The 25168-nt window shown below is 37.5% G+C and overlaps 1 protein-coding gene and 1 long non-coding RNA gene across 26 annotated transcripts in view; both read left to right on the top strand.

The window, feature by feature from the left end:
• LOC135109137 (E3 SUMO-protein ligase PIAS2-like) overlaps window positions 1-25168 on the top strand; it is a 144827-nt gene that overhangs the window by 115938 nt on the left and 3721 nt on the right. For 12 of the 25 annotated variants that reach the window (XM_064020237.1, XM_064020241.1, XM_064020233.1 and 9 more), the window contains 8 exons: window positions 5596-5942; window positions 7243-7364; window positions 7845-7946; window positions 8458-8565; window positions 8925-9057; window positions 9422-9656; window positions 10875-11062; window positions 13212-15518. In XM_064020237.1, the coding sequence (XP_063876307.1) occupies window positions 5596-5942; window positions 7243-7364; window positions 7845-7946; window positions 8458-8565; window positions 8925-9057; window positions 9422-9656; window positions 10875-11062; window positions 13212-15241 (3265 nt within the window). In that variant the 3' untranslated portion in view covers window positions 15242-15518. Of the gene's footprint in view, window positions 1-5595; window positions 5943-7242; window positions 7365-7844; window positions 7947-8457; window positions 8566-8924; window positions 9058-9421; window positions 9657-10874; window positions 11063-13211; window positions 15521-16787; window positions 16986-24070; window positions 24152-25168 lie in introns of those variants that run through there. The other 13 variants (XM_064020244.1, XM_064020245.1, XM_064020246.1 and 10 more) reach the window with 8 other exon arrangements.
• LOC135109143 (uncharacterized) lies at window positions 4-2997 on the top strand. The gene is made up of 2 exons (XR_010272590.1): window positions 4-300; window positions 2534-2997. It is a non-coding gene; the product is annotated as an uncharacterized LOC135109143 (long non-coding RNA).

Here is a 25168-nt window from a genome sequence, read left to right as displayed (position 1 = left end):
AGTGCCCAGTTTCTGATCACCACAGGTTGGATGTGTGCACTTGCATCTGCTTGGGTGTAGTCTTACCTGTGTACAGTGTGGAAATAGCTCACCTGTGTCTCACCTGGCCAGTTTATCATGAAGGGCAGGTGCTGAAACTACAAAATGTGGTTGGCCAGGAAAGCAAACCTGTGCCATTAGTGAGTGCTTTCCCCACTGAATGCCCGGCTTGTTAGTCCTGCTCTGCCTCAGCACCAGGGAGTGTTTGCTGCATGGGTGTGTGAGTGAGGGCTTGTGGGGCTGCGTTGTTGTCCTGACAAGGTACGTATAAATTTATTTTCTAGGTGCGTTTGTGTGTATATGTGTGTGTGTTTTGCTAGATATCTCAGTTAATAACATTTCGAGACTGCACTTACATTCTTATTTATCTGATGAATTGACCATTGAAAATGTTCATTCAAAATTTGTATGCTTGAATTGTCATTTTTATACGTATCCTGACACATAAGTATCCCACACTTTACACATCCATGACTTCAACATCTTCAGTACGATGTGTTCTATCACATCAACAGCTAATAAAATATGAGCTGTAAAATATAATGAAGTAGAAATGACATCAAATATTACAGTTATTTAAAGGTTGAGTCTCAAAGTAATCATGTTCTTGTGTTTTGTTGACAGAGTATTTGCAACCTTCATGCCACATTTTTCAGACAGTATTGCCATTTTCTGAAGCTTCATTTATGAAAGAAGTGACTATATTAAGTTTCATTAAAGGATGATAAAGCATCACTTGAGAGACTTGTATTAAACTTCACTGTGTCATCTGTGTTGATGCAAACTGGACTTGCAATATGGGACACTTTTGTACTTCAGTTTGCATGTGTGCTGTTATAAAGCTTCAGTGTATAAATACGTGCAGTGTGTGTGCTGTGTGTCATTCACCGTCACACATCTGCTGTCACAAATGTATTGCTTATGACAGAATTTTTTGCAACAAGAGGCCTTGTGATGCACCCAGTATCCAGGACTTGCTGGGTGTGAGGATCAGCTCTGTGCTGTTAGCTGTTAAGTTGATCATTTGGGAATAATTGCCTGAAAAGCAGAGATCATACCTGATGAGGAACACTGAGAAGGCTTTTGGCATAGAAAAGTTGATGATTGACTTGGGATCACATTCTTAAGGTGCTCTCAGGCTAATAATTTTTCTATTACAGTGGAACCTTGGTTCACTATTTTAATTTGTTCCTGAAGGATGTCTGTGACCCAGAATGTTTGTAAACCAAACTATTTTTCCCATAGGAATCAATGTGAAATGGATGAACACATTCCTGAACCCCAGGTGATTGCTTATTTAAACTTTTACAACAGTACTTTGTGTACAACTTCATAAACCAAACCAGTGAAAATAATTAATTATAACACATAGATAAATACAACAGTAAACAGATAAGATATAGACGAAAGCTTACCTAATTTAATTTTATTGGATGTTCACGTGAGTTGCCGAAACTTAAAAACTGCATGCAGCTCTTGCTGTTGCTTTCACCCTAATTAAGGGAAAGCAGAAGCCATCAAGTAATGTATTTGGCTTTGTATCACACGAATTAGTTTGTTCAACAGTACCAGATTTTCCTGGCATGGCAACTGTTGCCAGTTCCAGCACCAAGAAACTGACATGCTGATTAGTGTGAAACAGAGGTATAGGATGTCAGTTTGGTGGTCACAGGCCCATTTCAGTGACTAGTTGTCGGAATTTGGCCAGTGTGAACTGGGCCTGAGATGTTTTTGTTTAGTAAATTTGCCCATGAATCGATTTGTTTGGGATAGAAGTGTTAATGACCCAAGGTTCCACTGTAATTTTCTGAAGATTGACAATTTCTTGAACATGCCCCATCAAAAATATGGAGTTGTTTTGTTTATCTGCACTTTACATTAACTTTAAACAAATAGAACTCAACACACAGGGAAGTTGTTACTCCTCTGTTCCTAATTATGTGTCGTCAATTGTAGACAAGCCAAACTAGCTAAAAAGCATTTATGGTTGGCTTGTCATGAAGCAAAAATATTTTTTGAGATGCATGTCATCTTTGTGGCCTCAGAGACAGTGATGGCTTCCTATGCCTTGTCAAAACTCCTTGGGAACATGATTCCTTGCCTCCTTACTGTAAACCAAGGGTGATTGTTCCTTGGTGATAAGAAAAAAAACAGTGAAGCATATCAATATCCCAGTTTTAGCAGCTAGGTCAGATTAGTTTTGAGTGTGTGTTGTATCTTGAGGAATGATAAACTGCTTTGTGTCTCAGGAAATAGTTGTTGCATTCATTGCAGCAAGAAAACATTAGAAATTTAGAACATTTTATTCCCATATTGACTGAACTTACTACCATCAATGTTCTGCCAGTGTTTTATTGTAACATCTTGACCTTGGAAACTTTGGAAGGTTAGCAGCAAGGCAATGTTTCTCATGCTTCAGGACTTTCACTGAGTTTGTGAGTTGCTTTGTACAGGAAGCTTGCTAAAGCTCAATCTGCTTGACACTTCTTTGCAGGCATGCCAGTTACTGTTAATCTGCTGTCCTGTTGCCATCACTCCTATATTTGGTCAAACAGCTGTGCTTTTAGCCAACATATCCCAGCACAGGACCTGGGATCACTGCTGGAGTGAAGGGACTTAGGAGGAAGGAGGGCAGGGACTAGTTTCCTTACTCAGCACTGTTATCTCAGTGAAGTGAAAATGTTTTACCATTTTTTTTATTTTGTGTACTTTTGGATATTATGAAAAGAAATGCTGGTATAAGGATGATGGCCAAAATGAGTTCCTCAATAAAGATTAGTTAGCATAACACTGGCAACTTTTTTTTTTTTTTTTTTTTTTTTTTTTTTTTTTTTTTTTTTTTTTTTTTTTAGAGACAAAGCATATTACATCTTGCATATTTCACTTGACTTGTAGTCAAACAAGGGTTGGTAGACCTTTCCCCCCTCATAAAATTGTAAATAGATTTATGTTGCAGAAGATTGTGTTTTTATTTTCACACTACTCATATACGTGCTTTGTTCTTGGGCACACAAAGTAAAGGTAAGATTTTTTTTTTTATCCTGATTTGATTTGATTTTACTTATTTTATTATATTTGTTAATTTTTTATTATATATTTTATTTGTTTATTATTTTTTGTTTATTATTATTATTATTATTATTATTATTATTATTATTATTTTGATTTTATTTTATATATTTATTTATTCACTTATTTATCTGTGTATTAACATTCATATTTTTGTGGGGATGTCTTGGAATAACCTATGTTTAGTATTCAGTAAAACCTTATGCTGAGAATAGGTTTCTGTTCATTTGAAACCCCATAGTTGGTTCTTACTAATTTTTCTTAATACAGTTTTAGACCAGTTTCTCACACACATTAGGGTTGGTATGTGACAAGGAACCACAAGCTGCAGCTGACCACCTCAGGGGAAGTTACCAGAGGAGACCAGGGGAGACCAGGATCACTGTGACCACAAGACACCAGCATTTAGCACCAAATTTTTTTTTTTTTTTTTTTTTTTTTTTTTTTTTTTTTCAGTAGATGGTGTTTACAGGTGGGATGGACATCGATCTGTCCACTGTAGGCCTGGACAAACAAATTCACAGTGGTAATGAAGGGATAAAGGATGAAAATGACAAGAATGATGGACAGAGTGCAAGTCAGCATAGTGGATGATGTGAGAAAGGTGTAGGTTTTGAAGATGCATTGTATGGGTCATCTTATATGTTCAGTACCATGCGGCAATGGGGAATCATGAAAGTGCAGTGTTGATTATATCCACCTCTAAGAGCACTGAAGATGCCATACAAGTAATTGTGAGGTGAATGCAGTGGTAGGTGCGTGTAGTGATGCAGTCGGAGGCAAAAGCAGTATGTTGTGTGAAGCTGTGAGTGGATGTGTGCATACTAATATATGTTTGTGTATTAGCTTCATGTTGTAGGGGTTCATTGACATCTAGTGCAGTTTTCCTGCTTTTGCATGCTTCTGTCTGCTTGGCATTAGTGCAGTGTCCTCCCATTTCACTCAGCCACCCCTCTCTCTCTCTCTCTCTTTTTTTTTTTTTTTTTTTTTTTTTTTTCCCTCTGTGATGTCTACCTGCCAGTAAGAAGTTTTTATTCATCTCTGCTTTTGTATATGAGTGGCATAAACAAGATGTTAAGAGCATTACAAAAACAGTTCAAGAATAGTTAATATAAATGTACAGTTGGATGTACTTTAGCCAGGCCCAGCCATCATTACCAATCCTGTAAACTGAATCATGGTGCCTTACTAAGATGCAGGATAAATTGTGTTTTGGGTGTTGTGAGTGACTACTCTTGGTTAGTGTACTTGTACCTGGCAGAAGTGTTGCTGCTCACTGTACTTGAAGCAAAATATAAAGCTTAAGTTCTGAGTTTTGCTGTTTGTGCGTGTCTTCAGTGTGTATCAATCATGGTTTCCAGCGGTTATCAGTCACAGTTTTCAGTATTTTCAGTGTTTTCAGTCACAGTTTTCAGTGTTCAGTCAGTTTTCAGTGTTTTCAGTCAGTTTTCAGTGTTTCTCAGTCACAGTTTTCAGTGTTTTCAGTCAGTTTTCAGTTTTTTCAGTCACAGTTTTCAGTGTTTCTCAGTCACGTTCTTCAGTGTTTATCAGTCACAAATTTTCTTGAGTGGTCTGTTTCTTTATCTCTTGATAGTGTTTGATAACATGAGAATATATTTTGTTTATCCATAACTTTGTTTTTATTTTTTTATGCATACAATTTATGATGATACATTAATTATTACATATTTTTATTTTGTTTATTTGTTTATTCAATTAATTTATTTGATTAATTAATTTATTTGTTTATTTGTTACTATTAATATTATTATTTTATTTATTTATTTTTTTTTTTATTTTTTTATTTTATTTTATTTTTTATTTATTTTTTTTTCATTATTATTATTTTTTTTTTTTGTGTGTGTGTGTATGTATGTATGTATATATGTATGTATGTATGTGTGTTTGTGTATGTATAACATGTCCTGTGTTGTTTTGCATGTAGATGTAATTATTTTCTGCCTTTTCTTCTGGAGCTTCACATGTAGAAACAAGTACTTACTGTATAAATCTTGTAATGCTGTCATAATGTTTTGTGTACTTGGCATTCTTTCCTTGATGTTTTGTGAAATATAATTGGCAGGAGTTTTAGCTTGAGTCAAATAATCCCTAATTAATAACTAATTTCCATCTTTTTGAATTTCCTAATATGACAGAATGTAGCATTGTAGCGTAATCTTGTAGTGTCTGACAAAGTGTCTGATATTCATTGTATTACCTTGGTGTCAGCCAAGTTGTTCTCAAAGAGTGGCATCTAAAGTATTGTGAATGTGGTGACGTAGCTGGATACTATTTGCTTATATACCTGGATAAGGACATTTTTGTCTGTGCAGGCTGCCTCTCACTCCTTGTCCCCTGCTAAAAGGATATACGTATATATCTCTTTGTCTTGCTTTTCATTAGGTGACACTTTTTAATATTTTTAATGAATTTATGTGTGAAGTGTAACAAGCTAATGTCTAGTCTCCTGTGTTTTTCTCTATTTAGACTAGAGATGATGTCGTTTGGTGACAGGTCGCAAGCAGCAGCAGGAGGACCAGCAGGCATCCTCCCAGCACAGAAAGTCCCCCTGGGCCTCAACTCCATAGCAAGCTACACACAGCCCGCCAGTGTTGGAGGCATTGGTGGAGTCACATCCACACTGGCTTCCTCTAGATACTCCACCAACTCCCAGGTAGTGGCCTCGGGGATCTCCTCCGCTGGGGGATACTCCTCCATCTCTGCCAACAGTCACAACTCCACATACCCAATCAACCCCGATGTCAAGCTAAAGAAGCTGCCCTTCTATGACATCCTCGGGGAACTCCTCAAGCCATCGTCCCTAGGTGGGCCATGTGTGTGTTACAGGCTTTTTTAATATGTATTGATGTTGTGAACAGTTGTGTACATTAGTGTTGCAGGTAGCTTGTGTGTGGTGTTTGACAAGCTTTTTTTCCTTTCCCTCTTAACTTTTAGTCTAACCAGTTACAAAACAAGAACATGAAATACTTCATAGTTTAATTTATCTTACAATAAGTAGCACAAAATTAACCCACTCACATGTAGTAAAATGAAAGCCTTGGAAAGATATGTGCAGAACTACTTATGTGGAAACTTTTCTTTGATGACTAAAGCATGAAAACTGCCATATCTGGACTCATTCACTTACTAGTCTATTGAACTTGTATATTTTTATTCCCTAATTTTTAATGATCCTCATTCCATATCCTTTGAGAGCCTTTTGGCCGTAATATTCATTACAGTACATTTGAGTACTGTTATAGTTACTTGGAATCCCAACATAACTGTTGAAGGATGATATGAACAAACTGTATGTGTTTTAGTTTTATGTGCCATACACTTTCAATAGCTAGCCTTGGATATAGGCAGTAGGTTGCCACAAGCTTACTGACTTGGAACTCCAAGGAGGGATTTTTTCAAGCCTTTTCATAAATACCACTTTAAATACCACCCATAAATACCACTATCAAAGGTAGGTTATATAAGGCTTTGACTTTACAGGCTGTCAGATACCAGTGTGAGGAAATGTTGGCTACCTGGTACCTATGAAATGTCCTCTGCTTTGAACAGTTATTTATTATTTTTACCCTGTCTGAAGAGTGAATTTAGACTAGGGAACCTTGTTTACTTTGGACAGTTGTATGTTAGCTTTTTAATTTTGCTGTGCTTAGCAATTTCCCTCAATCCTGATCCCTGATATGTTTAAAAATGACAGTTGTCACAGTTTGTATGAAGTTTGCCTGCAGATCTGTGGACTTGATTGAGAGGAAGACACTAAGCTGTGAAAGCAGGTGTAGCAAGTTATTGGATTCCTGACCATGACTATACTATTTGATATTAACCTGCTCTGCAAGGGGGTTGAAAGCCCAGTGTGTTGAAACTACTTTGTTATGAGTATAAGTCTGAAAATCTACCAGTCACATGCAAATACTAAAAGTTTTGAGAAACCAGTATGATCATGTGTAAGGAAAAAGTTAAGAGATATGATGAGAACTATTAACAAGTGGGAGACATTCTGCATTGAGAGCTTGTATATTGACTAGTGTAACTTTTATACATCCACCTGACTTTTATATTACATGAATTGCTATACTATTGAATTGTTTATGTAAATTCTTCGTTTTCTTCTCACAGCACCACAGAATTCTGGCCGCTACCAGGAGTCCACCTTTGCTTTCTCTCTCACTCCACATCAGGCCAACAAAATAGCCAACTCTCGGGACCTGCGGCCCGGCAAGCAGGACTACACAGTGCAGGTGAGAGACAGGAGTCACTGCAGGATGTAGTGATGGTTGAGAGCTTCAGGAGCCATTAGTGATTATGAAAGCTATGATAAATGTTGGTGTAGCTGTAGTTAATCCTATCAATTTACTGTATTAGTATAAAAAACTTATTGTATTAAGTGTAAGTTTAAAAAAAAAGTTGAAGGATACATGTTAAGGCTATCTTTGCTGCAGTGCTCATTTGCATTACCTTGGTGTAACAGCATATTCTGAGATTTTGCTCACTGTACTGACTGTGGCATCACAAAATATGTCTAAATTGGTTTTTAAGAAGTTTTGAGAAATAGTTGATAGCTTTACCTGAAACCAGTTTACTTATTGAATGAAGAATAATAGCACATCATTCCTATACCTGTGAAAGTTTGCTGTTTTTTGCTCTAATGTACTATTATTTTCTTTATTTGTTTCATCTATTTATTTCTTTATTTATTTTTCTTTATTTACTTTTTTCAGGTCCAAATGAGGTTTTGTTTGCTAGAGACAACCTGCGAGCAAGAGGACAACTTCCCGCCCAATATTGCAGTAAAAATAAATGACAAAATGTGTCCATTACCAGTGAGTATGCCTGGATTTGGGAAAAAGACAGACCAGTTTCCCTTGCATTGCCCTTCATATAAAAAGGATATCAGATTTCAGACGTATCCAGAAATCCTATAGTATTGCTAGTTGAGGGTGATATGCAATAATTCACAGCATTAAAAGTAACGTATGGAATCTTTATAAGCATCTACAAGAATGAAGGGTATAAAAAAGAATAGATTTTGCAATTTCTAGCCAGTACTTTATTTGGAGTTGGCTGTAGAACAAGAAAAGATGGTTCAGGGTGCCTGTTGATTAGTGAAAGATGTGCTAAATAACAGTGAAAACGTTACAGTAGGAGGTTAAAGTTAATATTAGCAAGAGAGTAATTTTCTTTTAAATGATGGAGAGAAAGTGATCGATTTCCTAAAATCTTCCCGAGTAAGGACATGAAATGTAGTAGAATCCAAATCATGTATTACATTCTTGCAGTAATTTACCATGTTCCAGTACATCCTTTAACACTTTTCTTTCCCGGCACTTTCAGACTCCAATCCCCACCAACAAACCCGGAGTGGAGCCCAAAAGACCGTCCAGACCTGTCAACGTCACAGCACTCTGTCGCATCTCACCCACAGTCACCAACAGAATACAAGTAGGTGGCTTTGTGGTCATCACTATTCACATGACTGCTCTCTCTCTCTCTCTCTCTCTCTCTCTCTCTCTCTCTCTCTCTCTCTCTCTCTCTCTCTCTCTCTCTCTCTCTCTCTCTCTCTCTGTCTCTCTCTCTCTCTCTCTCTCTCTCTCTCTCTCTCTCTCTCTCTCTCTCTCTCTGCCTGGCATTTATCAAAGATCAGACCAAAGCTGCTGATAAGGATAATGAAATTTTTCATGTTATGCACACTTAACTTGATCTTCATATCAGCAAACTAATTTCTTATAGTAATGTGCACTCAGTTTTTTCTTATCAAGGAACTAAATTCCACTGATATTTGCATCATCCCTTCTTTCCAGGTGTCTTGGGCGTCAGAGTACGGTAGATGCTACGTTATATCTGTGTACCTGGTGCAGAAGCTTAACTCAGATGACCTACTGCAGAGGTTAAAAAACAGAGGGGCCAAGATTGCAGACTTCACCAGATCTCTCAGTAAGTGATATGCTCTTCAGCACAAATCTTATTTTACTATCAGCTACATTGTTCTGCATCACACCACCACCAAAAAGTTTTAACCCATAACTGCTTAGATATAAACTGAGTTATAGTTTTGCACTTTGGGATTCAGTATTATATAAGCTTAATTTTCTGTTGATCCCCATAAAGTGAGAGCAGGAGTACTTTATCTTCTCTTTTGGTGTCTGAGGGGCAAGGAGAGTGGTGTGGTGGAGAGTGAATATGACAGTTGTTTGGCTTATGTTGGCTCTCCCTTTTTTGGGTGAGAGAGCTTTGGTATATGTATGTGTTTATCTTATTTTTTGTTTATGTATTTTATCTATTTTTTTCCTGTGCCCAGTCAAACAGAAGCTTCAAGAGGATGCGGATTGTGAGATTGCCACCACCTCCCTACGGTGCTCCCTCATGTGTCCGCTGGGCAAGATGCGCATGATGCTCCCGTGCCGCGCCAGTACGTGCGATCACCTGCAGTGTTTTGATGCATCGCTGTACCTTCAGATGAATGAACGCAAGCCCACGTGGACCTGTCCTGTTTGTGATAAGACTGCTCTCTATGATTGTTTGGTTATTGACGGGTGAGTGTCAGAATGATGGTTGTAAGTTGTAAGGTTATACTAGATTCATCACCACTAAACCTTCAAACCCCACTCCCACCCCAAAACTACAATTTGAATATTGAGGGAAGATTGTAAGCATATCCTTTTCTTTGAGCAATGAATGCTTTTATTGGTGCTTGGAGAACTTCCTCTTTCATCAAAGGAACATTTACATGTGACTTGTGTGAGGAATGTCACAAATTATTTATTTATGGAGCTTATCTTGTCAATATTACTGTATATTTAGGTTTTAGGTTTCCTGGATGAATTTAGGAAAACTGCTAGCAAAAATTATAGTTATGATATCTGTATTTGAATAATTTGAACATGAAAGAGATGTGTTGTTTGATGTATGATTGGTGTGAATAAGCCAAACAAAGCACAAAACAAGAAGTCAGCTTGCTTGCTTCCTCCTGAATCAACCTTGACCTCGACAACTTGTGCCTCCCTCTCCAGCCAACGGCATACCTCACCCTTCTGACTGATTACCTCAACAGCTAAGTCCCTTACATCTTATACAGGCCTATATAGCTTGGAGAACTCCTTATAGGTAATTGACCACACAATGCATACATCAGTCAAGTGAGTAATGGTTATGATAGGTACAAAGAGATTTTGGTTGTGAAGGAGGGCATTGCTTGCCAGCTGAAGTGGATGAATATGGTGGTGATTAGATGGATGTGTGGCTTATCAACCCTGAGATGGATGTGTGATTTATCAGCCCTGAGATCACAGATGGTGAGCTGAAAGAGATGTGAGTTGAATATATTAGTGTGGTGAAGAGAAGAGATAAATCCTGAGTGTGCAAACAGGATAGCAGAGAGTGATTGTGAGAAAAAAAAATTGTACAAGCATTGGTGTTTAAAATTTTTGAAATAGACTCAAGAAAACATAAACCGAAGTAATCCAGATGGTACTCTATGGACTCTGTTATATAGAAATGAAGTTCAAGGGAGGCTGCTGGATACCATGTAGCAGGCTTGCTACCATTGGGTGAACAGGGCTAATGTGTACAACCATGATTGGAGCCTTTCCTTGTGAAAATGTTTAGGGTAAAACAGGTGATCATGTTCCAAGAAAGAAAACATTGCCTCTTTCATTGCAGTATGTTTGTCTCACTTATGAGGGGGAGGTGATAAAATTCCAGTAGTGATGACAATCCCTGTCACACTTCAACATGTTTGTCTTTGGTGGCAGGTACTTCCAGGAGGTGCTGCAACAAAATTCAAGCTGCAATGAGGTAACGCTGCACAAGGATGGCAGCTGGACGCCTCTCATGCCCAAGAAGGAGCAGAAGGAGCCTGAAGTGGAGAAACGCAAGCCTGAGGTGGCGGTGGAGACGCTGAGTGATGACAGTGATGACTACTCCACAGAGCAGGATGACGGTTGGTGGTCATTGTTGTTTGTTTTTACCACGGCTGCCCATGCTGTTGGTGCTGTGCTGTTCTGTACTTTGTGTGGTTATGCCTAGAAAATAATGAGTGAGGGAGTTGCAAGTAAAGTAAGTGAGAAATATACTGGAAAAATAAATGTGTAAGGCACGAGAAAAGATGGCAAGTCATGGTGAAGGTGAAGATAAATAATGGTAATAGGTTAGAGCGACAAATGGTGTTGTATATCGCTCGTTTACGACAACAACGTCATAACTAAAAAAAATGGATTTTCGAGTTATCCATATAGACATATTCATCTTGAAACGCAGATTTTTTGGCAAAAGTGTCATAATTGTAGTTAAAAAAATTGACCGCTAGAGGCGCTAAATGTCATAACGACATAACATAATATGTACCAACTTCTTTGCGTGAAGACCGTCAGTTGTGCTGTGACCATCGTTGGGGTAACTACACTCACGCTGTCATTTAGAGTGTCATATTTTGATTTAGAACTATGTTAGTACAAAATGTAAGTACTGAACTTATGAATTATGTTTCATGCGATAATGTGTTATTTTGATGTAATACGTTTTGTCTGCGAACATACAGCTCTATGTTTTACGTCATTATTCAAAATGTGTCATTATTGGTAAAAACAAACAGATCTATGTTTTACGTCCTAATTCAAAATGTGTCATTATTGGAAAAAACCTTGTGAATAATAGGTGTTGTATTTGAGTTATGACAGTATTGTTACAAACATTACCTCGTATTACAGCAGCACATTTTTGTTTAACTTAAATTATGTCATCGTTATTTGAAAATCTTGCGAAAAACTTAAAAAAGTTAGTGTATTATTTACATTGGTGACATTGTTGCAACAAAACATTGTATTCATAAATATCATATTTTTTTCAGATTAAATAGGTACCATATCATGTAGAGGAAAACTTATGCTAGAATTAGCATTAAAGGCTAAGGAAAACAGTGAAGAAAACCCTGAGGAAAATAGTACAGGTATATACTATCATAACCTTGATTAAATTTCTATATAATTTGCTTTAACCAGCGCGCTGCCGGCCACTTTTATCCTAAACCAACCTGCGCTGCCAGCCAATTTTGCATATTTTTTTTATGCTTTCTAAAAATCCTAAACCATGTAAAAATAATGAAACCACGAGAAAAAAGTTGTCTTAGAAAGTAAAAAAACAAAAAAAAAATCACCTGAGAAGTTATCTGATGTTGGTGCGCATATGGTGTGATGTTGATACTCGTAGTGTACTCGGTGCTATCCATTTTTTATCAACACCAGTATTCGTAAATGATATTATGTCACCTCGGTAATGGATTATTTGTTTATATATTACATATATCAACACTATCAATATGCATAGCCTATGCATAGGTAGGCTACTAGTATGATAGTAGTGCTTGGTACATTTTTACATTTTCACTCAGCTGTACATAGTCTTTGTCATGTACAGAATCATCATCAGACATGTCTGATAACATTTCATCACTACTAGAAGAAAGTAAAGCAGAGATAATCTCATCACACAACCCACGGCGGCGCGCCATGACTGCTTCCTCCGATAGTTGTACAAGCTCTCACGAGTCTGATGTGATCGCCGCGCCGTGCGCCGCCTGGGGGCCACTCAAGGAGCATACCAACAAACTAACACATTCAGTGCGTAGGGTGGAGCTTGGAGTATACTTAGTGTGTTTTTTATAAAGTTATTTAGACAAATAAACATACTAGAATTTTTTTTAGATTGCCGCCATAAATATACGGCGGTGGCACTGAGCGCGGGTAAGCTAGATGCTGTAAATTTACAGCGGTGGCACTGCGCGGGTTAAGGTGGGAGGTAAGCCTATTTTTTTTTATTAATGAGCCAATTTTGATGAAAACTTTTAACAATCAAAACTTTCGGAGGAGTAAGGCGTTGAAGTTTAAAGATCCAACTTTTTAAAAATGCAAAATAAAAGTAAAATTTTCAGATTTTTTGGTTCTCATTGTTAAAAATTTGGACCCCCATCTGAGGAATTTATAGTTCCCCCCCAAACTAAAAAAAAATGACACATGCTGTCTTACATACCATAGAGCATTTTTAACACAAAAAACAAAAATCACATTTTAGACCCATTTCTTTGTACTTTGTAGGATGTGAACTTGCTGTTGACCCTCAAATCAATGATGACCATCTGCTGCCATCAGCAAGCATTACGGGTGCAAGCTCTGCTTCAAATAACAGGAAGTCTTCTTCTAGTAGTGACTCATCCTCTAGTAGTGATTCGTCCTCTAGTAGTGACTCGTCTTCTAGCAGTGAATCATCTTCTAGCAGTGACTCAGAAACTGAAGATATTGACACAGATGATTCCGTGAAAGATAAGGACTATATCCCAAGCAAAGAGGAAGAAGAGAGTTTTAACCTTGAAGAGAAGGACGCAGTTGATAAAATTCCTGTACTAGTTAGTCCGCAAAAGGGACGTAAATGTAAACAGCACCTGAGTCAATGGAAGAAACATAAAGCGAAAAAATTAGGGAACTCTGGAAAGGCTTATATAAGCAAAAATAAGAAAATAAGACCAGAAAGGAAAATGAAACTGCCATGTGGAAATAAATGTCGAATTAAATGTTCAGAACAGATAAATGAAGAAGAAAGGCAAAAACTCTTTGACTCTTATTGGGCATTAGGAGACATTGCTCAACAGTGGCAGTTCATTTCAAACTGCATTAAAACTGTTAGACCTAAATACAGGTATGTTCGTGAGGGAGGCAACCGTCAACCTAGGAACAATAACAGTTCCTTTCACTTCATGGTTGGTCAGAATGAAATTCGTGTTTGCAAACTTTTTTTCAAGAACACACTTAATATCAATGACCGGCCAATAAGAACAGCTTTAGCAAAGCAAAGCAGAGTTGCTAATGTTCTTGTGGAACCTGATAAGAGAGGCCAACATGGTAATCAAGTAACTGTTGATCCTGAAATTAGGAAAGGCGTCAAGGCACATATTGAGTCTATCCCTCAGATAGAGAGTCACTATACGAGAGCTATATCAAGTAGGACATTCATATGTGGCTCTAAAACAGTTGCAGAAATTCACCGCGATTATGTTGAGAAGTCCAAACAACAAAAGGTACCTTATGCCAATTACACTCTGTTTTATCGCATTTTTACCACAGAGTATAATATTTCTTTTTTTGTTCCTAAAAAGGACCAATGCGATGTTTGTTCATCTTATCATAATGTCGAGAATGAAGAGAAAGAGCACCTTCAAGGAAGCTATGAAAATCACCACAAAGAAAAAGACATGTCAAGAAATGAAAAACATAAAGATAAAACTGAGAGTGATGCAGTTGTTGCTGTTTATGACCTTCAGGCTGTAATGCAGATACCAAAAGGGGACATTTCAGTTTTTTATTACAAGTCAAAGCTGATTGTTTTAAATTTTACTATTTACAATGCTAAAACAAACTCATGTAATTGCTATGTCTGGAATGAAACTAATGGCCAACGTGGGGTTAATGAAATTGGGACCTGTGTTCTCGATTACATTAAAACCTTGTGTGAGGCAGGAAAAACTGACATAATTTTTTACTTAGATAACTGTTCTGGCCAACAGAAAAATAAGTTCATGATGGCACTTTACCTTTATGCAGTAAACAACTTACCAAATATAACTTCAATAACACACAAGTTTCTAATAAAAGGGCATACCCAAAATGAGGGTGACTCTGCCCATTCCCTAATTGAAAGAGAAGTAAAGAGAATTTTAAAAAGTGGACCCATTTATGTGCCGGAAACTTACGTAACGGCAATTCGAACTGCTAGAAAGAAAGGACAGCCTTTCGTAGTAAAAGAGCTTTGTTACAAAGATTTCTTGAACATTAAGTCTCTAGCTACTGAAATGGGACCTATCAATTGCAAGACTCTTCAACTCTCTGATGTTAAAGTAATGAAATTTGAAAAGCAGTCACCACTGTCAGTTTTTTGTAAACATTCCTATGGTTCAGACTATAAGGAGCTTAAAATTTTGAAAAACTCAAATAAAGCCATCTCCATTAATGACTTATTGCCATGTTACTCCAGCAAACTTACATTGCCTGCTAACAAGAAAAAAGACTTGATGGACCTTTGTAATAAAAATCTGATTCCACGATGCCATCATAAATTTTATGAAGACCTGTAAATGAAATCAATCTTAATGAAATGAGTTAAAATACAAATTTAGTATGCCTATTACGATATTAAGTTTTGTTGTATGCTAATTCATTAGGTACATATTATTTGAATGGAATATTAAATAGATGTTTATTTTATAATGTTTTTTTTATTATACAGTCCATCTTTCATTTATTTGAAAATTTTTGAGTTGTCCAATTCCTTAGGCATATTTGAAAGAAATTATAATTAGGAAGAATCTCTTAGGTTCATAAGGATTTTTTTATTTGAAAAAAATGATAATTAGGAAGAATCTATAATGTTCATGAGGATGTTTATATATATATATATATATATATATATATATATATATATATATATATATATATATATATATATATATATATATTTGAAAAAAGATTATAATTAGGAGGAATCTATTATGTTCATAACAATGTTTTTTTAATATCTTTTTGTGTTACAGTCAATATCTTTCATTTATTAGGAAGTATCTATCATTTTCATAATAAGAAAATGTATTATCATCAATCTTGTCAAAGTCATAAGCAATGAACAATACATAATTAAGTAACATTGGTGATTATTTTCCTTTCAATAATGGCACAAAACAAAATAGTACATGAGAGGTCTACTATTTTTTTATGAAGAACGTCATATTAAAAAAAGCATTATAAAAGTTTAAATAAAGGTTTGATTAGTGAAGATATAATTATTTCAATTTCTATAAACTTTAAAGGACTATTTGATGTTTCAAAAAATGTTCCAGCTATGGTCTTTTGGGACTATTCACAATATTGAGAGTGTTTTCATTCTTTAAAATGGCTCTCGTGAAAAATTGCTATTTTTGAGTTATGACGACGTTGTCGCAAACGAGCGATATCAAGTAAAAGAGTGATTTTGTTGCTACTATATATATATATTTTTGTATATATACCGGGCTGATCTTTTAAAATCTCAAAAACTATGCTTGCTTCTTAGTGTATGATATATTACAATTAGTTAGTGGTGAGTATCACTGATATTGTTTTAGCCTGTATGAAGATGTGTTGCAGAATGTTATTTAGGAGGGAATGTTGCCCTGGTATTTTACCATAGCAGCAGTGAAGTGAAAAATTTTAAGATGAAGCTGAAAATAGCAATGAAAGGAGTAACCAGTATTACAAACAATATACTTATTATATCTGCTGTTTATAAGGTTTTTTGTGGCTTGGGTTCACTCCACTTTATACCTCTCTTCTCCAACAATTCCTATAATATGCCTCTGTGTCTCTACATTTTTTGTTTAGCCCCAGCAAAGTTCTGGCTTATTTTCATGTCTCTTTATGCACACATTTTTCCAACAGGGTTTCCAAGATTTGCCTTCTCTCTCTACACTCTCCTTTCCCAACAATTTGCCTGGACGTTTCACTTATCTCTTTCCCAACAGAACTATTGTGGTTTAGCTTCACCTCTACACCTTTTATCTCCAACAGAACTTATTTACACCCCTTTCCACCACAACATAACCCCTGTAGTTTGCCTAGACCACATTTTACACCCTCCTTTCCCAACAGCTGCCATCGTGGAGGAGGTCAGTACCAAGAAGAAGGCTGTTGACCCAGAGATCATCACACTCTCAGACAGTGATGACAATGATGAAGACACAGCACCGCCACCTTCAAAGCGTTCCAACACAGGCCACAACTCTGCCTCCTCCTCCTCAGGTGCCTCGGGGTCTGGGGCAGCGGGTAGCACCACTCCACATGGCTCAGGTAAGTACTCTTAGCTTACCCTACCCCAACCTGCCACTCCTCCCTGCCCTGCCCTGCCCTGCCCTGCCGTACCGTATCCTACCCTACCCTGCCCCGCTAGTGGTTGGTTGTTGGTGGAGGTGTCTTTATTATTAGTTATGCTAGATGGTAATGGTAGCTGGTCTCACACATAAACACTTACATACACACATTCATGTACATATTTTACACTCACACATATGTTCCTACACACACATGCCTCTACTCGTACACAGACATATTTGCCAGGTTGTATTAATTTGTCTTTTTTGATTCTCCAATTTTTTTTTTATTTATTTATTTATTTATTTATTTTTTTTATAAGATTTTGTTTGGCATACTTGAGTGTTTTGCTGGACACTGATACATTGCTTCTTTGTGTGTTTGTTGCCATAGTTATGATTTAATGTGGGGCTGTTGTGGTGAGTGTTTGTGGTGGTGTGTTGTTGATTTGTTACTGGGTGTGGGCATGGCATTTAGTGGCTTGAGCATTTACTTAATTGACAGTAATCATCTTTGAAATATACAGCAAAGATCACCAAATTATTTAAGCCATCTTTTGTGTGCTGCTTCAGAGATATTTTCTGTATTGTTAGGATGCTGAATTTTTCTTAGGAACATTTTTTGGGAGTGAAATTGTCTTGGGTGTAAATATGGTAATGGTATCTTTTGGTAGCTTTTTCACATTTACCACCCAGAATCTTTTTATTTATTTGGGGAGAGAGAGTTATGAAGGAAACATTTAACCTTGTGACTTTATCTGGTTGCAGTATCTCAAGACCTGCTCAACCAATCAAACAGGACACTCATGCTCCAATATCTATTTGATTTTCACACAGCCTTGGTTTCCTAAATCCTGGCATTCATGCCAGTTACCAAATTCTACATATTGTCAGTTTTGTGCACATTCCTCACATAAGTTTTATTTTCTCTTTTGTTTTTAAGTTAGAAAAAATGAAGGTGCTGGCGTTGTTATTTAATGGTCAAGATGATCGTGGAGGTTTCTGGGAGCAAATGTAGGTCTGTGGGAGCAGAAGACCAATGTACAAGCAGTTGTTCTCACTCACATATTTCTTTGTGTTCAAGAAAAGTAGAGTGAAAACAAGGATGTGTAGTTTGATTTAGATATTTTAATTCATCATCCCTTACTTTGTTCCATGGACTGTGTTCTCAGACATTTGGATCCTCAAATTAACTATTTTCAAGAGATTGGTGCAAGTTATTGGAGTTTCCATGATTGTTTTTGTGATTTTTTTTGTGATAGCTTAATAAGGATTCTGCACCATCTGCAAAAAAATGTCCATGTGAATTTGGCTAATTTCATTGATTTTGAAAATGGTGTTAATGAAAGTTTTGAGCATTTAAGAATACAAGCCTGCATTGCAGCAAGGTGATTATTTCTTTTCATTGTCTTGCTTTGTCTTTATTTTTCACAAGTAGCTGAGTTTGTATGAAGACTTATTGGTTCAGCCATATTGTTGAGATGGCTTGCTACCATTGTTATATAGTTGGTGTTATCTGAGCTTGGTCATTACTTTACTTCCTACAAAATGAGATGGATGTTTTGAGTCATTGTCATCGTTTCCTTGATTTATGGGATGTCCTCCTCTCGTCACATTCATTGCCATCCGCCATGTTTGCAACTAACTCCTTGTACAAGTGTATAGTGTTCCCCCCTTCAGCATGGGTGGTAGCTTTGTTTTGTCTCCTCACAAAGTACTGGGAATTTGTAACTACTACTTATTTGATTGTCTTGAAGTAAGTTAAGTCCTTGGGCTCATTAGTGTGGGTTTTTACTGTTTTCCATCACTGTAGAGTTTTCTGAGTGCACGTGTGTTTTTCAAGCTTCCCTGTGATTCTCAAGTCATGTTATCTGAAGTACCCATACAAGAGGATCCAAGAGTCCTGAAAGGCTAAGTACACATCTAGAGAAGTCTGTCAAAATAGATGAGAAGGAAGGAAGGAGAAAGAAAGTCATCAGCCATTTTGTCCAAGGATGCCACTCATAGTAATGCACTCTGGTGTCTGAGTGAGGTCAGGGAGGTGAGTTGAGAGGACTCCTGCAAGGTAGGGGCTCAGGCTGACAGAGAAAGGGGTCATAACACAGTGATTGAGTGTGTGGATCATGTCTAATTTCTTCTTTCTTGGTAGTCCTCTACAACATGTCACAGGGCCGGCATTCTTTGTATGCCTTGGTGTGTAACAAACACACTCGTACACACACACACACACACACACACACACACACACACACACACACACACACACACACACACACACACACACACACACACACACACACACACACAGTATAATAGCCCTTCCTATGCAGTCACCATGTCCAAGGAAATAAGAGGGTTAAAACCCTGAATATTGCAAATCATTGTCAGTTTGTATTTTCCATAAGTGAAATGTGAATGGATCTAAATTGTTTTGCAAATTGGTCTATATCTTAGAGTTATTTTTCATGCAGTAGATATTCTCACACGATTCCTTGAAATTTATTTTAGTTGTTAACATTCTCCCAATTTAGGGCATCACATTTGCAAGGAGCATTTTCATTTTATAGCAGAAAGTATCAGTGGCATTGAGATGATAGCTGTTATCAAAGTCAAGAGCATAGAATCATGTTCTTAAATATAGTTAGTCCAGTTTGTGTCATGTTATGGATTGGTGAGAAAATAATATTTATGGGGAGAAGTAAAGTTAAATAATCTGTAAATAACAAGTTTACATTTGTCATGGTAATTATCTCTACATTATCTCCTTACTCTCTGTAAGACCACGAGAACAAGCTTGAGTGCAATGAAAAGGACAACCTAAAGTGCACCAACACATTTTTATAGAGAAAGCTTGGACAGTTTGTGTTAGTTCTGATGGAATTTGCGACTTGACAAGAGGTCATCAGGCAAGCATTCTTTGAGAGATGTATTTACTTTGTGTTATATCTTTACTGTGGAACTTCAGATGAATCCAACCATATTCCTCATATTTGGAATAAACATTCCGGGGGTGACAGACATGTGGCATTGCTGAGTTGGTGTGATACACCTTAAGTAACTTCTGCAAATGAATAGGAGTTGGTACAGGAGTTGTACTGGAGCTCCAGATTTGCTTGCTTTATACAATGGCAATGCACACCAATTGATAAATTGATAAATTCATTCAGCTGTAAATGAAGTAGTCCTAAAGGTATTAAACTGTAAATCAAGTGACGTGGCTCATGGAATTAAGTCAGAGTTTTGGAGCTAAACTGCTTAGGCATGAATTGTGGGTGGACTGTCTATCTATATATCTATTTATCTCTGGTGCTTCACTCTCTCCAGGAGCTTCCCCAAGTGGGATGGTCACAGCCAAAGAGCCACCACTTGTCCCTATCCAGACATTCTCTTCTCGCTTATTATGTGCCTGGCTGCTACTAACGCTTTTTCACACACATATTCTTCTGTGCTGTCCTTCCATCTACCAAGTGGCCTTCCTGTTCTATTAGCACCAACTTTACACAGTTTCTATACAAACTAATCACTCTTTATCCTTTCAACATGGCTGTGCTGCCTTTTTATGTTTCTTTTCACCTATTCCACCACTCTAGAACTTAACCATTTGCTGCACATACATTCATATTATATCTCTTATATGCATTTTTATTACTCTCAGCCTCTCATCTTGTTACTCCAACCATTCTCATTTAACTCATTTCCACAGCACACACTTTCAGTTATGGCCTATTTCACATTCAGGTCTCTGATCCATGATCCATATGTCAGTGTTGGTAGGAGAATGCTTTTCATTTAACTTATCTTTACATCCACAGATACATTTCTATCGTTCATGACTTTTGCAAGGGATTCTATGACCTGCCTACTTTTCAGAACCTCTTACTTCACCATCCATCTTACCATGTTTACCTAGCACTGTTCCCAGATATTTTAATTCACTCATCTCTTCCATCCTTTCCCTCCATAATCACCTCACGCCTTCCTACAGCTAGCATGTTCATCCTACAATGTATCCTAAAATCACACACCTTTACTTCTCTCCTCTTAAACACTTATCACCTTTTCCTAGCTTTCACCTTCAGTTTCCATCACATGCCCAACAGAAATCATCCACCACTCTCCGAAGTTCCCTTTCACATTCTGCTAATAAAATAATGTCATCTGTAAACAGTTATGCTTTTACAGCCTATCCTGCTCCTGTCTGTTTTATCCTGACACCAACAATTCCTACTTCAGCTTTTATCTTTTTCATAGAGCCATCCATGAATATATTACACAACATGAAGACATCACAACCCTGCCTCACTCCCATTCCTGTAGTGAAACTCCCCCCAAAGCTCTCTCTCTCTCTCTCTCTCTCTCTCTCTCTCTCTCTCTCTCTCTCTCTCTCTCTCTCTCTCTCTCTCTCTCTCTCTCTCTCTCTCTCTCTCTCTCTCTCTCTCTCTCTCTCTCTCTCTCTCTCTCTCTCTCTCTCTCTCTCTCTCTCTCTCTCTCTCTCTCTTGTTGTACATATCTTCATCCTGCTTGCCTTAGGAAGAGAGTTTAGAGAAGAGTGATGTTTCAGTTGATTATTTTTGAGAATTTTCATCACAAGATGCTGTGGTGTAAGACTGCAGTATGGAGTGTGGGTGTTTACTTACATCCCTTACTATGTATTCTCACCCTTCAGCTGACAGCCTACTTCATTCCTCACTTTGGAAGCCGGAGGGAGTGAATGGATACTGTGAGGTGATGGTTTGTGATGAACAAAGTTTTCAGCACTTGAGCATTTTTTTTTTTTTTTTATGCAATAGTGAAATTAAACCAATCTGAATTTTTGTTTCAAGTACAGAAGCTATTGTTTTAAAAATCTCACATAGCAAGCTTGCTTGCTTCCACAGCTCATGTGCAGCTTTCATCTCACAGCCCCCTCATTTCTCTTTGTGTACATATGATATTCTCATCTTGCATAGCAAGACTTAGAAATGTTCCCAGTGTTGTGACAGATCATCATTGGAGATGCTCTTGTATTTACTGGGTAAAAAGTTCCCCCTTGACTGGTCAGGTGGTGGTGTGGTGGGTTAACTTCATTAATGAACTCGTTTTATGGCCACAGCTATTCATGGGCATTACTCTACAAATTTACACTATTTCTGAAAGGAGAAGGAAGCTTTAGGCTGTATTCTTTAATGGCATTATGAATTTCATCACCACCACCACTACAACCATCCTCTTCCTCTCACTATCTTGCTCCCCTCTGGAAAGCTTCTTATAAAGGATGACCACTTCTAAATAGCCCCTAAATACCCTGTCCATTCTTAACTCCTTAGCACATGACATTACCCCATCAGTTTCATTACTCTTCTCAAAGAAAGGGTTGTCTCACTCATACTTTTCTCACTTGTATGTACTCCTTTGAGACAAAAAGTTCATTTTGAGAACAGGAAGGGATTGAACATGAGCATGGCAACATTAGGGACTAACTTAGGCTGCCAAAACTCAAGATTTGGAATTTTCCTTGTGAGTTTTCTCATTGATTTGTTTTGCACTGTTATATGTCCTTATTTTAAAGTGACTGCTTGTGTATCATGGATGTCAGGACTTTACCTAATGTTTCCCAATAGTAGTTATATTATTCCAGGCAGTAATTGCTGTTACGATTGGCAGTGTAGCTTTTCTTGCAAGTTATGGAAGTGCAAAAGTCAAGCCATTTGATATGTATGAGTTTGAACAGAATTCAGAAATTTGTCAGTGGGCATATGTTAAGGAACTGTGTACTTTACTAAAATTAAAAAAAATAGTTTCCAAAGAACTTTGGTTCCAAGTGGTTTTGTTCATCAGCAAGTCTTGTTGGGAAGAGTTAATACAGATGAATATACCTCTCTCATCAGCATTTCAATGAAATTATGAGCTGTGCAACTTGGGAAATGCAGTATGTGCCTACTTTGATTCTGTAAACAATGACAGTTACTTGTTAAGCCTCCCCTGATGTGAAAATGTAAAGTTCATTGCTCATTCAGGAATATTTCATGTATTAATTTAGTACTGTGCAGTGTGTGCTGCTTATGAGATTTGGGCATCCCTGAAATCACCTCACCCATTCTCATAGCCAAGGCCTTCATGCTTGAATCCAATTGTAAAGGTTGAAACTATTGGTTAACTCCATTCTGTATAATTTTGTATTATAATAGTGAAAGCCTGTGGTAATAATATGGAGGATTTTGATAAGTGATATTTAAGAGAAAATAGAGTATCTGTAGGGGAACATTAGCCATTTATAACAGTCACACTTCAGTATCCAAAAAGACACTAAGACCAATGAGGAAAAGTACTCCTGTGGGTGGAGTAAAAGAGCAGCTTTAGTCTTCATTGAAAAGAGATGGTTTGTTGGGAGATAGATAGACATATGAATGGGGCATGTATTTGAGAATCCAAGAAGATTGTTATGTGGAAACCTTTACCATAAGGAATCACCATGTGGCAGTAGTTACTCCCAACACCTGTACCTGCTTGCTTTGCCTGGCGGTGTACATGAAGCATCCTTGTGTAGACAACATTGCTGCTTACCTGTTGACATACTTGTTCCATTTTACCTCATGCCAACTTTTCATTGCACATCTGTAGTATGTTTTTGTCTTTTTGCCCCAAATTTTACCAGGTCTTCATATTCCAGGAAGAACAGCACTTCCTGAAGATTGTTTTCAGTGTGTAAACTTTTATTCTTGATCTTTCTTGACACATGCATCAAAATATATGACCTTTCACAGACAACTATAACTAGGTCCTCATCAACATTATGGTGTGAGTGTGTTAACATACCAGTAAAGTCAGTTGTCTGCTCCTTCAAGTAGTCAATTGCCTTCATCTGTGAGTTCCATAAGAGAGAGACTGCAGCCAAGTGTAGCTGTTTAGTGAGGGCAGAATCCTGCATGACACAACCAGCTTTTGATGTCAGAAGGGGCAGGCAGGTCATAGCTCACACTGATGATGCTGTTGGTTGACAATGTTTATAGTTTTATACATCTGTAGAAAAAAAAAAAAATGGTGAGGTGGAGTTAGTCAAATTACTTAAAACTTTTGCGCTTGCAGAGGGCACTAAGTCAAACGATTCTTGGTGCGTAGGGGAGGTTGACCCTGGCAAACGACTCGTCTTTAGGAAGTCCCTCTCGTGTAAGTACCCTGTACATTGGTGTGGAGTGTGGTGTACATATATGCCTCCTGCTTTAGGAACCTCCATACCCTAGTGTACAGTGCTAGTGGGTGTGTGTTCTGTGCGAGGCTTCATGCTCTGTGGCCATGAGGTGTGTGTTCTCAGGTCGTCAGGGTCACCACAGCACAGCAGGTGGTGTTGAGTCCATGGCTGGCAGGCTTGTGAGCTGTGGGATGCAGAGTGGTTGGACTACCAATGGCTGCTGCAGTTGGTGTCGCTTTATGTTGAGTCTTGGGTAGAGGGGACCACTGGTAGCACATGGAAATGGGAGCAACAGTTTGGACATGAATTCTGAAATATGTTAATGTGCACAACATAACATTGATATTTAGTTGATTTTTTTTTTTTTTTTTTTTTTTTTTTTTTTTTTTTTTTTTTTTTTTTGACTTAAAGTATGATACCTTACAGAACAAAGCCAGTGTTCTCTAAAAGTATGAATTAGTGAATTATCAACTTTGGCAAAAAGTGCTTAAACATTTTACTGTATGAGATCAAGAAAGAAAAGAATCTGGCTTGCTGTTATATGTAATTTTGATGCAGCAGTAAGAGCAGACTGAATTGTTCCTAGAGCTCAATGAAATGGGCCCTTTTGGCCCTCTCTAACTTGGCAGATTGTTTTTAGCTTGTGCTGTACCTATTGCAGCAAAGCAGATAATGTGCCACCAACCATGACCGTCCAACACTTGGCTCATCACCACTGAAAGAGCAATACCCTAAGTTAGTTTTCAGAAGCTCTGGCAGCACCATACTGCAAGTTTTTATTCAGCAAACAGCATAATATTAATGGGAACAGCCAAAAGGTTTTTTCATTTAGGAAAAATCTTACCAAGCAACAAGACCAATTTGTAAAAAGCTCATAAAAACAAAGGAGGTTTAGCTTGGACAACTGGTGAAGTTTATGTAACATCCCAATGAGGACTTGAGAACACAGTGCCAGGAGAGAGAGGTTGGAAGGGAAGGGGGAGGAAGAGAGAGAA

Source organism: Scylla paramamosain, chromosome 18, assembly GCF_035594125.1.
Source record: "Scylla paramamosain isolate STU-SP2022 chromosome 18, ASM3559412v1, whole genome shotgun sequence".
NCBI lineage: Eukaryota > Metazoa > Arthropoda > Malacostraca > Decapoda > Portunidae > Scylla > Scylla paramamosain.
The sequence above is the reverse complement of the archived record's forward strand: the minus strand, read 5'-3'. Positions and strand labels throughout refer to the sequence as shown.